The 16,698-nt window shown below is 39.5% G+C and overlaps 2 protein-coding genes across 4 annotated transcripts in view; one reads left to right on the forward strand and one right to left on the reverse strand.

Moving 5' to 3' along the window:
* The window catches only part of EFCAB2 (EF-hand calcium binding domain 2), a 130,034-nt gene that overhangs the window by 25,851 nt on the left and 87,485 nt on the right, over positions 1–16,698 (reverse strand). For 2 of the 3 annotated variants that reach the window (XM_043923684.1, XM_043923682.1), the window contains exons 4-6: positions 8,804–8,883; positions 8,174–8,216; positions 8,003–8,069 (exon numbers count right to left, since the gene is read on the reverse strand). In XM_043923684.1, coding sequence (XP_043779619.1) covers positions 8,003–8,069; positions 8,174–8,216; positions 8,804–8,883 — 190 coding nt within the window. Of the gene's footprint in view, positions 1–1,871; positions 2,298–8,002; positions 8,070–8,173; positions 8,217–8,803; positions 8,884–16,698 lie in introns of those variants that run through there. The other variant, XM_043923683.1, reaches the window with a different exon arrangement.
* On the forward strand, positions 9,856–12,205 carry LOC122708017 (glycine cleavage system H protein, mitochondrial-like). The gene is made up of 2 exons (XM_043924098.1): positions 9,856–9,885; positions 11,615–12,205. The coding sequence occupies exons 1-2, from the start codon at positions 9,856–9,858 to the stop codon at positions 12,164–12,166; spliced, it is 582 nt and encodes a 193-aa protein (XP_043780033.1). The 3' UTR covers positions 12,167–12,205.

The following is a 16,698-nucleotide window of genomic DNA, read 5'->3' on the forward strand; positions in this document are numbered from 1 at the left end:
CTATTTTCCTTACTTACAAATGATCTTTCTCTATGATCTTCAAAAGAAAGTTCAAACTCTTACACTAAAACCTTAGCTGTATACTTAACCCAATATCTGAAGAAGGCAATGGCAACCCACTCCAGTACTCTTGCCTGGAAAATTCCATGGATGGAGGAGCCTGGTAGGCTGCAGTCCATGGGATCTCGAAGAGTCGGACACGACTGAGCGACTTCACTTTCACTTTTATGCATTGGAGAAGGAAATGGCAATCCACTCCAGTGTTCTTGCCTGGAGAATCCCAGGGATGGCGGAGGCTGTTGGGCTGCCGTCTATGGGGTTGCACAGAGTCGGACACGACTGAAGCGACTTAGCAGCAGCAACCCAATATCCTTAATGATACAGCTCCTGACTGCCACCCCTCTTTCATCTCTCATGTCCCCAGATCTCCTCCATTCCAAACATACTGAACTATTAGTACTTTAAATTTCCAGACTGTTCCGTGTTTCATGACACCTCTGGATTTTTTTTTTGTTTTTGTTCTTGCTGCTCCTCTTCTGAAATACCCTGCGTCCTGCTGCCCACTTAGTAAAAGACTTATCTTGAAGTGAGATGTTACTTGTTCCAGAAAACCTTCTCTACTCAAAGTAATCTTTTGTCTCGGAGAAAGTTCCCCACTCCATGCAGAGTCCAGCTGCCCTCTTCGGCACTTCCACAATCCCCTGAACATGCCCTGTCTGAAATGTGATTGCTGACTGCCTTGCAGGTCTCCCTCACCAAACTGTAATCCTGACCAGTTAGGGACCGATTCACATGCAACTCCAGTTCCTAGTACATTATCTAATGTTGTTGTTCAGTCACTAATTAGCGTCTGACTCTTTTGCAACCCCAAGGACTATAGCCTGCCAGGCTCCTCTGTCCATGGGATTTCCCAGCCAAGAATACTGGAGTGGATTGCCATTTCCTTCTCAAAGGGATCTTCCCAACCCAGGGATTGAACCTGCATCTCCTGCACTGACAGATGGATTCTTTACCACTGAGCCACCAGGCAAGTCCGACATTATCTAATAATTCTCAGTAAAGGTTTCATGAATGAATAAACAGAAATAGTCTCTTGAGTAGCAGCCCCCTGCATGTCTAGGGGGAATAATCACAAGCAACATTAAATGTCTATATGTATATATATACATACATATATACACACACACACGCACATGTAGTGGTGAAGCACCTTTAAATAAAGATCAGTGTGTATGTGTGTGTGAAAGAATGATACAGGTTATGGAAGATGACTTATTTTCCTTTACCTGACTTCCCCCTTTGCTTTTCCATTGTGATTCTTTGTACTCAGATAACATCATTCTGCTCTTTCAACATTTGTACCTCTTACACACCATAAAACTTCTCAATATTCTTACTCAGTATTCAGAATAATATTCTCATGACAGGTATTCTGAATAGAATTCAGATTCTATTCAGAGATTAGACTCTATTATAATATTCTAAAAACCGCAAGAGAACTGCCACTTTCACACATTATCAGTTTCCAATCAGTCTTCTTTTCTCAAGGGTCAACCATCTCAACTCCTTTAGCTATGCCATAAGTGGCAGGTAACATGCTAGATCAGCCAATTTAAATTTTTACATACATTAAGTGACTATCATCTCAAGTGAGATTTGAAATTGGCACCCACACGAAATTAATTATTAATATCCATTTCAATGACTCTCCTTCCCCACTATGATTGAAGAAGGGTTTGTTGTTTTAAAAATAAGCTGTCATCACATTACTACTGATTTTCAATTTGTGGTCATCCTGCCCCATCCCAAGATCTTCATATGCTAAACTTTAGGTCTTTCTAATCAGTCTTCATTTTTATCAGCTTAATTAATTTGAAAGCAACCTGGGTTTTATTGTAGAACATTAACAATAATCCATGGATAATGTTAAATATTTTATGAATAGCTTAAAAGCAATGTGTTTAATTAGCAATGTAATGTGTCATTCCATTAGGCTAGACATGCTAAATAGATCTGTATTTTAAACTGGATGATCACCTTTAAAGAACAAAATATCTTGAAATAGTTGTCACAAGGCATTAATTAGCAATATGTAGGAGTTATAAAATAAAATGTGAAATTAACAAGGACGAGCAGTCTTTAAAATTATACTTTCAATTAGAAATCAAGTCTTTAGAGTGTCTAATTCTCATCTATCACCATCATTGTTATGTAGTCCTTATAATTAATTGAATTCGATTCTGGATCAATTGCAGCAGACAACATTTCTTCCATTTCCTCCTGAGAAAAAGGCTCACCTGGGAGGAACAAGAAGGGACACTCATCATTTACAATCATCTGATTTTTTTTTCCTTTCTCTTTCCACTAGTCCACTGAATTGCCATGGAGCCCCACCATCCCACATTGTGTTGCCAGTTACTCTCCCTGGGGCCATAAAGCCAGCACATTATGACAGTCCAGAGGTTCAAAGAGTTTGCTATCGTACTCCTGGCAAATTTTGGAGTTATTTTACCTTGCAGATAGCATAGTTCAAGCAACCTTTAGCATCAATCATTTCAGCCAAAATAGCAGGAGGACATGAAAAGATCATAAATAAGGTTTTCTATTTATTTAAATTAAAATCACTAAAATTGCCAAAAAGGCAATTAAAAAGACTAACCTGAAGTCATAGTTTTATAGGAAGTCTAATCATTATATTTAGTAAGCATATGAAGAAAGGATTAAATGGTTTCTATGCAAAAAGGCTGAACAACATATAACATGGTTTAAAACTGTAAGAATGTCTATGAATATCCTCTAACGAGGGTAGGTTGATTTAGTGATTCAGGAGCACCCAGTGACCACAGATTCCATTCACCAGTCATTTCAAACCAATCCTCTTTGTTATAGTTTGGCCCAGTGCTACTGTCAAATGAAACCAAAAGTTGGATAGAAAATCTGTGAGCTTTAGTTGGGTTCAGATAACAACTGAAGGCCATCTTGGATACTGGTTTCACCAAGATGAAAAGCAAATTTAGGAAGAACATTGGAAAGGCTGTCATCTATTTAAGACAGAACTTTGTTCTATAAACCAAAATACAGAAACATCCAAATTGTCACCTTATTCCTAAAGAGTATTAATCCAAGCAGATAAATTACCAAGGCCTGAGAGTTACCTACCTTACAAGCTTAAGTCACCTGCTACTACAAACCATGCCTTCTAAGGTGGAATTCAGCTACTAACACAGAAATTATTCAAGCGGGGGTTTTTATCACAGTGATGATAGTATTACCAAACAATGGGAACATGCTTGTGTTTTTCTGAAATCATGTTTACATCCTAAGGAAAGAAAGAAGGCCTAAAATGCCTAAAAAGACAAATTCTTAATCTTTCATGTAACCTGACTGGTAAATACTAAATCCACTGCCAATGAACTTTGATGGGTATGCGCGTCCTTATGAGAACACTGACAACAAATATTTATCAAGAACCACTGTTTGCCAGGCTGATCGAAGTGCTTCGCAGATATTAAGTTAATCTCCGAACCACCTCATGAGAGGTAAGAACTGTGTATCCCCGTTTAGAGCTGAGGACACCAGCACACGAAGAAAACAGGAGGAACTGGCTCTGCATGCCAGCAGAACAAGTCAAGGTCTAGGGACCACACTCAGTCGCTTGGAACAAGGCCTTGTTCACAGTGAAATTCAGAAGGTGGTCACTGCTTCCTCAAGCAAGGAAAGAAACAAGTAGTATTTGATTAAGGATGGGAGGAAAATAGCTTAATCATTAAAAGCACAAGCTTGGGAGCCAGACTGCCTGGGTCCAAATGCTCAACTGTTGTGTTAGCTTTAAGACCCCGGGCAAGTCCCTAACTTCTCTGTGTTTGTTTTCCTGTCTGTAAAATACTATCTGTCTCATGGGTTTGTCGTTGTTCTGTCGATGAGTTGTGTCCGACTCTTTGTGACCCCATAGGCTGCAGCATCCCAGGCTTCCTTGTCCTTCACCATCTCCCGGAGCTTGCTCGAACTCAGGTCCATTGAGTCAGTGATGCCATTGCCATCTCATCCTCTGTCGTCCCCTTCTCCTCCTGCCTTCAATCTTTCCCAGAATCAGGATCTTTTCTAATGAGTCAGCTCTTTGCATCAGGTGGCCAAATTATTGGAGCTTCAGCTTCATCATCAGTTCTTTCAATGATATTCAGGATTGATTTCCTTTAGGATTAACTGGTTTGATCTCCTTGCAGTCCAAGGGACTCTCAAGAGTTTTCTCCAATACCACAGTTCATAGGCTTGTTATGAGTATTAGAACTGTTATTATTTGAATAGCACTTAGAACATTGCCTGGCACATAGGCAGCAATATGTGTTAGTTCAGAAAAGTTCTTTTGAGATCTCTCCTGCTAATAAATACTACTTGACACCATATACATACCTAGGCACACGTCAACTTCTATCCTGTAGGAGCTTGATTCAATGTGACTTATGTTCGTCATGTAACATCCTGGGCATTTAGAATGCATATTCTCAAACTGATTAATATTCTGTGGATATTGTGAAAAGCTGCACTGTCTCTGGATGCACTGTGGCCTGATTCCTCTATTTCAGTGAGTACCATTACCCTGAGGTATATTGTCAAGGCTGTATATTGTCACCCTGCTTATTTAACTTATATGCAGAGTACATCATGAGAAACACTGGGCTGGAAGAAGCACAAGCTGGAATCAAGATTGCTGGGAGAAATATCAATAGCCTCAGATATGCTGATGACACCACCCTTATGGCAGAGAGTGAAGAGGAACTAAAAGGCCTCTTGATGAAAGTGAAAGAGGAGAGTGAAAAAGTTGGCTTAAAGCTTAACATTCAGAAAACTAAGATCATGGCATCTGGTCCCATCACCTCATGGGAAATAGATGGGGAGACAGTGGAAACAGTGTCAGACTTTATTTTTGGGGGCTCCAAAATCACTGCAAATGGTGACTGCAGCCATGAAATTAAAAGACGCTTACTCCTTGGAAGGAAAGTTATGACCAACCTAGATAGCATATCAAAAAGAAGAGACATTACTTTGCCAACAAAGGTCCGTCTGGTCAAGGCTATGGTTTTTCCAGTGGTCATGTATGGATGTGAGAGCTGGACTGTGAAGCTGAGCACCGAAAAATTGATGCTTTTGAACTATGGTGTTGGAGAAGACTCTTGAGAGTTCCTTGGACTGCAAGGAGATCCAACCAGTCCATCCTAAAGGAGATCAGTCCTGGGTGTTCATTGGAAGGACTGATGCTGAAGCTGAAACTCCAGTACTTTGGCCCCCTCATGTGAAGAGTTGACTCATTGGAAAAGACCATGATGCTGGGAGGGATTGGGGGCAGGAGGAGAAGGGGGCGACAGAGGATGAGATGGCTGGATGGCATCACCGACTCGATGGGCATGAATTTGAGTAAACTCCAGGAATTGGTGATGGACAGGGAGGCCTGGCGTGCTGCGATTCACGGGGTCGCAAAGAGTTGGACACGACTGAGCGACTGAACTGAACTGAACTGAACCATTACCCTGATACCCACTACCCACGCCAAAGCCTTGTTATTTTGACTCAGCTCCCATCTTTGTGCCCTGCACTTGGTTGCTCATCATACATAACCTGTGGATCTTGCTGCAGGCAGTACTATTGTATCAATCCCTTCTTTCCATTCCCATTGCCACTGCTAGATATAGCCCTTATTAGGATACCTTCAAAATGCTGAACCAGCCTCCTAGCTGGTCTCCCCCAATCTAGCCTCTTTCTTGTTCTTCTCACAAGCCTACCAGCACCAGGTCAACCTTCCCACAATTCCTCTTGCACTGTGCAGCTCACCTGTTCAAAACCCTACAGCGTTTCTCCACTGCCCATAGGATAAAGTCTCCTGAGCCTCAGCCTCCACAATCTAGTCCCGGTTAGTCTACCTAGATTCATTTCCTACTGTTTGCCAACAAGACCCTCTGAGTTTTCTCAGTCTCCCAAAATATCATGCTCATTTATCATGCTCCCAGTCTTTGTTCATGCTCTTTATCAATCGATGTCTTCCTCTCATCAGCTCCTTGATCCATTCTACCTTACTCATTCATTAATTTAACAAGCACTTGCTGAGATGTATGATGTAAGGGAGTGCTATAATGCATAATATTTTAGCCCTTCTCCTGATAACTCACCCATATTATTCTACCATTTTTAGAAACCTATTTTTTCTTTAAGTCTTCCCAGACCAAGCTTTTCAGGCAGATCCATACCACCCTGATCTTCTGATACTCACTTTTTCCTACTATCTTACATTTTGAATTGTTTTATTCCGTCCTGTAGACTATAATCTCCTTGAGAAAGGGAGCAGGTTTTAGTATTATTACTCTCACTGTTCTTGCATCCCTTACCTACATAGCAGGCACAACCCAGTAATGATTTGGCCATTTTGACTAAATTCATATTGCCTGATATAACCTAGTATTTATTTCCCTTAGCTTAATCCCTAAGCTGATGCTTTGAAACATCAAATTTCCATCAAAGTTCATCCCTAAGATAATTTTAAGAGGGTCATGAGTTCTTGGGTGGCAGCTATGATGATCATGCCATTCTCATTGATCTCACCCTCTGTATTATCACCTAATGGTGGATCAAGTCAAAATGGTCAAACCAGTGGCACATGGAGACACAGTCTTAGTCTTCCATACTCAAATTTCATGCACTTCTGATTGTCTCAACTGATTGACAACTCTGAATTACTCAGGACTCATCTGTGAACTAGTGAACTGAACAGAAACAGAGTTCTAACTTTATATGGGAGGAGGGCAGGTGACCAATGAGAAAGTTTTAAAGAGCATGTCCATTAGGCTACTGACATTCAGGGAAAACGAGTTTAGACATCAGCCTAAGCAGAGAGAATTCCTAAAGAAAATATGTTGGCCTATATAGGTGTGTAGGTAATGTGTATAAGTGTGTGTGTGTGTACAGTTTAAATGCAAAGCAAATATATATGCTATCATTAGCATAAAAAATGAAAAATTTTATGGAATTCATATATACATTTGAGGCTGTATTGCCCCTAACTTTACCAACTGAAAAGTTCTTTAAAAAAGGAATTTTGGGGCTTCCCTGGTGGTTCAGTGGTTAAGAATCTGCCTTGTAATACAAAGGACACCAATTCGATCCCTGGTTCAGGAAGATGCCATGTGCTGCAGAACATGCTGCAAGCGCCTGTGCCACAACTATTGAGCCCTCAGAGTCCACAACTACTGTAGCTCCTTAGAGTCTATGCCCTGCAACGAGAGAAGCCACCGCAACAAGAAGCCTGTGCACCAGAACTAGAGACGTGGCCCTTACTCACCAACTGCAACTACAGAAAGCCTGCACACAGCAACAAAGACCCACCACAGCCGAAACAGTAATATAAATAAATCTTTTCTATTTTTTAAAAAAATAATTTTTATAGACTCCAGTCGAAATCTTCAATCTAGTAACAAGAATTGATTTATAGTGATTGATAGTTCATGTTTTCCTGGTGACATACCTTTTATTCTGGAAATACTTTAAGTAAATGAAACGACTTCAATTTATAGAAGTATCATTATACTTTACAAAATCCTGTAAGGCAATAATCCATCCCCTCTTAACTTATCCTTTGTCCTCTTATCCACCACAAAACTCCAAAACCAAAGTAATAAGAATACTAAGTAACTTCTTTTAACTGGAATGATTAAAGTATCCTCTAGCACTTTTGCATAATTGTTTTAAAATTATTAATCACTTAAATAAGTCAGTGTTACAGGTAATAAGACTTCCCTACTGGCTCACAGAGTGAGAATCCGCCTGCAGTGTAGGAGACCTGGGTTTCATCCTTGGGTGGGAAAGACCCCCTGGAGAAGGGAATGCCAACCTACTCCAGCATTCTTGCCTGGAGAATTCCAAGGACAGAAAAGCCTGGTGGGCTACAGTCCATGGGGTCGCAAAGAGTGGGACACAACTGAGCGACTTTCATTTATAAGTAATGAATCATTCTCACCTTCTTCAGTCATATACTTTATCAGTTCGTCCTTAGTAAGAAATCCACGTTTAGCTGGATCTAATACCTAGGGGGAAGGAAAAGACAGATACTCTGTTTTTTGGTGAAAATTCCACATGATGAATTTTTTCATGTAAATATAAATATATGTAAAATTTATAGCTTACAAACCTCAAAAGCTCGAAGAAGGATATCTTCCGGAATTGGTCTACATCTAATTATGCAATAAAAGAAGTAAACATCACAGTATTTAGCTCAATCTCCAAATAACAAATGCTCACATTAAAAAATAAATAAATAAAGCTGCTAGCATACAGGATAGTAGTTCATCCCTCACTGAAATATTTTTGGATTTCTAGATAATAAAGTTGAAAGTACTCCATACCCACAAGGAATACTTAGTTAAATGTTATCTGTTAGCTTTTTTTCATCATTATGGGAACAAAATTCCTATAGTAAACAAACTATGGTAAGCTAATGCTACACTTTGTCTAGAAAAATAATTAGGGTTAATTCTTATTTATCATTGATAATTCAAACAGAAACTAATAAGGATGTTGTTGATTTATGCTTTTTGCAGCTTATTTGCCCTTTAATTACACTTTGCTTATTAGATTAATACTGAAGTGGTGGATATTTCTGGGAACATACCAACTGGCAGTTCAGAAGTATAGAGAAAAACTAGGAGGAAGCTATTCTGTGATAAACGTTGGCTCAGTATAACACAAAGTGAAAAGGCCAAGTGTTTTGAAATTAATGCAGTTCTAATCATTACCTCAACAAGTGTATTTACTTTCTTACCTTCTTTCCAGTAGCACTTCAGTCATCACTGGTAGAAATTTTTCAAATCGAATGTATCCAGTGGGTTCTTCTTCCTCTACCTGAACAGTCAGTAAAAAACAGCCACTTATTCATTCAGCAAATGTAGTGAGCAACTGCTTTTTCCAAGCACTGTGCCAAGTACTGGGGATTTGATAATGAGCATACTTGGACATGGTCCCCACTCACAGGGTTTATATTCTGGTAGTGGAGACATAAATCCATCAAAAAAACAACAAAGCTGAGTGCCTAGTTATAAGTTTATGTAAAAAACAATGAAGTAACGAGCAAGGGTCTAGCAGAGCATAGAATAAAGGAACCTGTTCTTGGCCAAATTATCAGGAGATGCATTCATAAACAAATCACACTTGAGTTGATTATTATAAAGGATGAGTAAAAGGTAAGCAAAAACAGCAGGGAAAGGCACTCCCAGGTAGATGAAATTACAGGCATTAAGACCTTGTGGGCTGCACCGGAGACCAGGAGGCTGAAGCACACGGAGCGAGGAGGAGAATGTCTTCAGATGAGGCTGGAGAGAGAAATGGGGACTAGACCATGCAGGGTATTACCATCCATGATCATGACTTTGGTTGTTATCCAAGACACTGTTACCCTAAATCACTGAAGGTCTCATAGATGTGTGTCTGAAAGATCACACTGGTTGTGGGTAAGGCAGCTTCTGCAGTAGTCTAAGCAGATATGACAAGGTCTGGGATAGAGTGGTAGCCATGGAGAGAGAAGTAGGTGTTTTCAAGAAACACTTAAGACATAAAACCAAGAAAACCTGGTACTGTATCTATTACAAGCAAGGATAAGGGGAAAAAAAGAGGGTCAAGGACAACTCCCAGGATTCTGACTTGCACAAGGACTTCCCCTGACATAAGGAACACTGGCTAAGAGACCAGATTAGGGGACCAATCAATCTCAAGGACTGTACTATTCATTAAATAACTAGATGCTCTGTGGAACACTGTTATACCACCACTAATTAAGAGAAGACAACACCTAACAATTTTGGTACCCAGAACGGTTAGATGAGAATGAGGAAGACTCATGCTCATAAGGTACACAGCTTTTGATGGTGTGGCTGAACAGTACACTATTGATTTTCAATTTCATGTCAGGCTATTTATGAGAAGTTGTAAATTTTCCACTCCCTTTCAAAAATCCTATTAAAATGCTCACACATCCCAATTCAACTGTGGGGAATTTAAAAGATTTATTCTTTGAGCAAAAGATAAGAAATCTATAGGTGCTGCTAAGTGGAACACACAGTCATCAAATGACAACTATTTTTTAATGTTTATACTAGATTCTCACCTACTATGAGGTAATGCCTTGGACTCCACTATCAGTAAAAAAAATGTCATCCATCTAATGACAAAATGATGTGTTTCAGAATTTCTGAGCCCATCAATAAATAAGCAATTGTTTTCAGCTGCCTCTAGATCCAAGGCAAGCAATTTGCAAATCAATGTTCATGTGGCTCTGGTTCAGTAGCACTCTGTAACTCCCAGCCCCACAAACTGCTTAAAACTAAAATGCTAATCTCATGAGACTGCCTCCAGAGGGATAATTTTTAAATTAAAATGTTGTGTTTCTATTCTGATTAATCCAGAAATCTGTTCCAGAAGCTAGAGCTATAGTTTGTTTCCCTTTCCCCGTACCCTCAACAAACTGCAGAGCCAACAGTCTTGACCTTGGAAGATCAAAAATCCTATTTTATGAGCATCCTCATCAATCCACAAACGGTTCATAGTTTTTCCAAAGGGAGTTCAACTCTATAGCACACTCTCCATCATGTGAGAAGTCACAGACACATCCCTCATAACGCCTACCCCACCATGGCCATGCTCCTGGACAACTTCCACAAACCCTTGGTGCTCTGAACACAGGTGAAACGCTATTCTGTGTACAGCCAAATGGCCTGACGGATCTGTACAGAGCTAAAACTTCACAAAAATAATAAGTTAAAGCAAAACTCCAATGAATCAGGATAGCAGATGAGGCGTATATTTTCCTTGATTTTTTTTAAAGAGGGATAATGAACAAATAAAGGCCTTGGAGTTAAAAAAGTAAGAAGAAAAATATGTAAGTCCATCTTCAACTTGGACAGATTGTGAAAATCTTTCTATGACAACACTGTCCTCTAGAGGCCACATCTAATCTGCTCTTTGTGTATTAAGAGATATACAAGCAATGGCATAAAAATAGCACAATTATATAATATTTCTAAATACAGCATTAATGAACTGTATAACATATACTAGACACTACCTTATATTATTAAAAGTTTTTATTATTTAAATAAACGTATTTTAGAATAGATTTAGATTTACAGATAGTAGAGAGTTCTCATATACCTCCCAATTTCCTCTATCGTTTACCCTTGCATTATTATGGTACAACTATACTTGGTTCATTGTAACATCCATTGAACCAATACTAACATATTATTATTTACTAAACTCCATGTTTTATTTTGATTCCACTGGTTTTTTAAAAAGGCATTTTTAAAATAGGGTACATTCCTCTATCATAAAAGAGAAACAAAAGCAGGATAGAACAGCCCGCCTGACAATCTAGAAATGGGTGGATAGAGGGGAGGACAATAAGTGCTTCTATTACTTCTGGTGCAGGACAAACTAGTTGACTTTATGAGGCCATGAGTAAGATAGGACAAAGACACTACTTTCTATAAATGTTATGCAATAATGGCTCAATGATTATTTAAATTCACATATTAAAATGCCTTTAGGCCCCGCCCCGCCCCCGCCGGCCGGGGTGCTCTAGGTACCGCGCCGAGACCCTCTGCACCCGAACAAGGCGCTGCAAGCGGTGCGGAGCGTGCGGGCCGCGGTCGGCTGCCTGCGCGCCGTCTCGGCACCCAGCGCGCCCTGCTCGCCGCGGCCATGGGGACTGCGGGCGGGTGCCGTCCGGGCACTGCGCACCGGCCCTGCTCTGCTGTCGGTGCGGAAATTCACAGAAAAACACGAATGGGTAACAACAGAAAACGGTGTTGGAACAGTGGGAATCAGCAATTTTGCACAGGAAGCTTTGGGAGATGTTCTTTACTGTAGTCTGCCTGAAGTTGGGACAAAGTTGAACAAACAAGAGGAGTTTGGTGCTTTGGAAAGTGTGAAAGCTGCTGGTGAACTCTATTCCCCTCTATCAGGAGAAGTAACTGAAATTAATACAGCTCTAGCAGAAAATCCAGGACTTGTCAACAAGTCTTGTTATGAAGATGGTTGGCTGATCAAGATGACATTCAGTAACCCTTCAGAACTAGATGAACTAATGAGTGAAGAAGCATATGAAAAATACATAAAATCTATTGAGGAATGAAAATGGAACCCCTAAATAAACTACTTTGAAACAACTTAATCTAGCATAGTTGTCTTAAATTAGTGGTGGATAGATATTTAAAAAGCAACTTTTAGCAAAAGAAACTACTTGTAACAATGTTTCCTGAAGAAAATACCCCTTAACTTTCTAATGCCTTCAGATAAACACTGTGTATCTTTTCCACAGCATCCTGTGATTTTTAGGCTAGGCTCCAGTTATAACATTCAGAATTCCTGAAATTATCTCTGATAAAACTAATTATAAAAATTATGTAATTCAAGGATAACATGATTATCTTATACCTTATATGACATTGTAACTTGCTTATAGCTATCCTTGGATTTGGGTCAAAATGATCTTCCCACTAGAAATAACTGCCAGTGGAGAAAAGTTTGTTAGTTGTATAGTGTCCAGTGAAGGATATTACTGTCTTAATTTTGCAATATACTGTGTTTGCTGGTGCTATTTTTATACAGTGAAGCAACAGCCTCGCAGGAGAATAAACAATTTAATAATAAAATAAAAAATAAAAAAATGCCTTTAAAATTTAATAGAAATATATCAACTACTGAACTACACTTTATCATATATTGTATATAAACATATATAGATAGTTATGGGTTGAGTTATATCTTCCCCAAGTTCATATGTTGGAGTCCTAATCTCTGGTACACCCCAGAATGTGACTTCTTTGGAGAGAAGGTACTCACTGAGGTAATCAAGTTAAAATGAGGTCATTATGGTGGGCCCTATTCCAATATAACTGATGTCCTAATAAAAAGGAGAAATCCAGATACAGAGACATGCACACAGGGAGAATGTCATGTGAACATGAAGATAAGCCTCTACAAGCCAAGGAGAAAGGCCTAAAACAGATTCTTCTCTCCTAGCCAACAGGAGGAACCAACTCTGCTAATACCCCAATTCTGTACTTCAAGCTTCCAGAACCGTGAGACAATAAATTTCTGTTATTTAAGACTCAGTCTGCAGTACTTTGTTGCAGCAGTTCTACCAAACTTTATATGCTTGCACACAAACATTGTTGTGAGAGATATGACATAAAGGTACTTCGTAAACTGTGAATTATTATGATTATTATTGTTTTAATCAGTAGTGTACACACTTCTGGTTCTATATTCTGCAGTGACACCTCCTCCTAACGGAACTGATCTCTGGGGCTAAAAGTTTAGACACGACCTCCTTGACCCACCATAGGGAACTGTTTTTTACAGAAGTCTGATCCTGCCTCCTCTCTGTAAAATGCCACGTGGAATGTGGCATGAATGTATTAAACTGCTAGGCATATCTAATCCCTTGTCCCTTGCCCCTGAACCCTTGTCTAGAGGAGAGGGTCTGCAGATTAGCAGCCGTGATGTGTCCACTTCTGCTGTTCCCCTACTTGCTTCCCAGACTGAAAGGAGAGGCAAGTAACAGACAGTCATCTGTCACATCTTCCTTCTCTTCAAAAGACAAAAACAAACAAAACAAATATATCTTGTTACTATGTATGTGAATGAGGCAAAGTAAGTTCTAATCTGGTCTGTTCATCTAAGAGAAAGGCTAATGTGCTAGAAAGAAGGTAATAATTAGAAAGTCCGCTTGGGAGCATTTATGAATGCAGAGGAAATAAAACTTCTTTGCAGGAAGACCTCCAGCTTAGCCTTCAAGTACCATTTATAGAAGGAGCTCATCTTAATAGCCAGCAGGTGTCTACCTGGAAGAAGACCGACGCCCCAACACACCTGGCTTCTCCTCCTCCAAAGAACTATGGTGGCGGAGGCGATCTGAAGAAAATACCCTGCTTCCCTGATACACGAAGGGGCCTGCCTCCACAGGCTAGCACAGGGCCTCCAGCCATTCCAGTCTCTTTGCATCCTCCGGCCCAATAAGGAGCCATCTCAATAAATATGTAAATACTGTGTAATTATTTTTAAATCAACAGTTATCTAAGTTTCAAAGCATGAGGCAAATACTGTTTCTCACTCTACCTTGGTAAAAGAGAGTTTTTTTCATCTGTTTTGCATCTGAGGACATTCTGGCACAGAGAGGTTAAGTGCCCCTCGTGGTCCTCAAGGCCAGTCAGGTGGGACCACAGCCAGAGTGCCTTCTCCCATTCCCACAGTGAGGTCATCAGGCCATCTCTTTTCTCATTAAAGCATTATTTATTTTAATAGTGAACTCTTTGAATAGGCACAATAAAACACACTGAAAATTCATTTCTCCCCAGGGACATACAATCTGTCAATAAACTGAACTATTTCATGCTTCACAAAAGCAAGATAATACCAGTGGTTAAGATGGTTTATAAAGCACCTACATTTCATCTAGTTCCAGGTCACCAAATAAGACATACATATGAATTTTTTTAACTATTTGTAGTAAAAATATAAAAACAATGAGATATTTCAAGTTAGACTTGAATATCACATGTGCAAATTTTGACATAAATTGTGTTTAAAAACCAAAACACTAATACAATTTAGAAAATACTTCTCTGCCTTGGATAGAATAAAATAATAACAAAAATTCACTGGCATTTACCAATTAGTCTTACAAATGAAAAATCCTAAAGTTACCTGCTTTAGAAAAATTATTTACTCCAAATATCCCAGAGGCTGTTGTGTAAAAATTGGGATAAGTACTCCTTTGGGGTTATAAGTCCCTTTCTTATTATAAGAGGTATCAAACAAGACTAACTCATCCTTTGGGTGGACTATCAGAGACTCTAAGAATCAACAGGTGGCTAGACCAGGTGATCAAAAAGGTCCTTTCCAACTGTTCAGTTCAGTTCAGTTCAGTCGCTCAGTCGTGTCTGACTCTGCAACCCCATGAATCGCAGCAGGCCAGGCCTCCCTGCCCATCACCAACTGTAAGTTTCCATAATCTGAAGCAATGGGAGAGTCAGCTTCTGGCAAGCTGGAATCCCCAGTCTACCCTCAGGCTGCCGTGGGGCAGGGAGAGTAGGGGCTCCAGTTACACTAACTGGTTTCACACCCTCCCTTTTCTCACCACCACGGCATTGCGTGTCCCTCCCCACCCCTAGTAGACAGAGGCAGTAAGTGTTGAGGCAACTGCCCCCTCAAGGTAATCTACAATTTATACCAAAAGGAACTTCTTAAAATTGTGTTGCAATAAGATTCCAGGAAAAGCTCTATCCTGGGTTGAGACATGGTTAAGATTTGGTTAGCATAATAAATATCCAATATCACATAAGCTTTATTAGGTCCAGAGACATTTCTAAAATCACATTTATAACAACATGTTAGTTTAAAGTATCACTTATTCTTACATTTCATGAAGCAATTCAAACTCTCAACATATCTTCAACAACAGACTTTCTAAGAGTTCAACTACTTTAGATACCTCAAGTAAGTGGAGTCATGAAGTACTGGTCTATTTTGTGACTAGAATTTTCACATAATATCTCCAAGCTTCATCCATGTTACAGTATTATGACAGGATTTCCTTCTTAAAATGTTAGTTTTCCTTAAATTAGATAACAGTATGGAAGAATCACTTTGATGTAATGTTGAGTAAAAAGGTAAAATATTCTGGTTGAATGTGAGTGATGGAAACAAGAGCAATCACACCTCTATTTTTTGAGCATCCAATTTTAATCAGCATGCATTTTTTAAAGAATGAAATTTTCATAATAACATGGGAACTGATTGTGATATAATTAGCTAAAAAAGCAAGGTTAAATTGTACATACTGAATTGTACTGTAAGATTACTATTATGCTAAAAACATGTATAGGAAAATAATACAGGAGGAAGTACACTAAGTTACTAATACTGCTTATATTAAGGTGACGGATTGGGGGTGTCACCAAGATGGCAGAGTAGGAAGACCCCATGCTCCCATCTTCCCATAGGGATATCCAAATCACAACTACTTATAAAGCAACTCTCTATGATAATAATTTGAAGACTATCAGGAAAGATTTTTCATTACTAAAGATATAAAGAAGTAATCGCAACAAGGGGGCTTCCGAGGTGGTGCTGGTGATAAAGAATCTGCCATAACAAGACAGGTAGGAGGACTGGAGACACTGGATTGCCAGGACCCACACTCCCAGGTGTATATATGACAAACCTAGACAGAGTATGAATCAAGGCAAATTGGAAGTGGTCAAACAGGAGATGACAAGAGTGAACGTCTACATTTTAGGAACCAGCAAACTAAAATGGACTGGAATGGGTGAATTTAACTCAGATGACCATTATATCTACTACTGTGGGCAAGAATCCCTTAGAAGAAATGGAGTAGCCATCATAGTCAACAAGAGTCCGAAATGCAGTACTTGGATGCAATCTCAAAAATGACAGAATGACCTCTGTTCATTTCCAAGGCAAACCATTCAATATCACAGTAATCCAAGTCTATGCCTTGAACAGTAACACTGAAGAAGCTGAAGCTGAACAGTTCTATAAAGACCTACAAAACCTTCCAGAACTAACACCCAAAAAAGATGTCCTTTCCATTACAGGGGACTGGAATGCAAAAGTAGGAAGTCAAGAGATACCTGAAGT

This window comes from Cervus elaphus, chromosome 14 (assembly GCF_910594005.1).
Source record: "Cervus elaphus chromosome 14, mCerEla1.1, whole genome shotgun sequence".
Classification (NCBI taxonomy): Eukaryota; Metazoa; Chordata; class Mammalia; order Artiodactyla; family Cervidae; genus Cervus; species Cervus elaphus.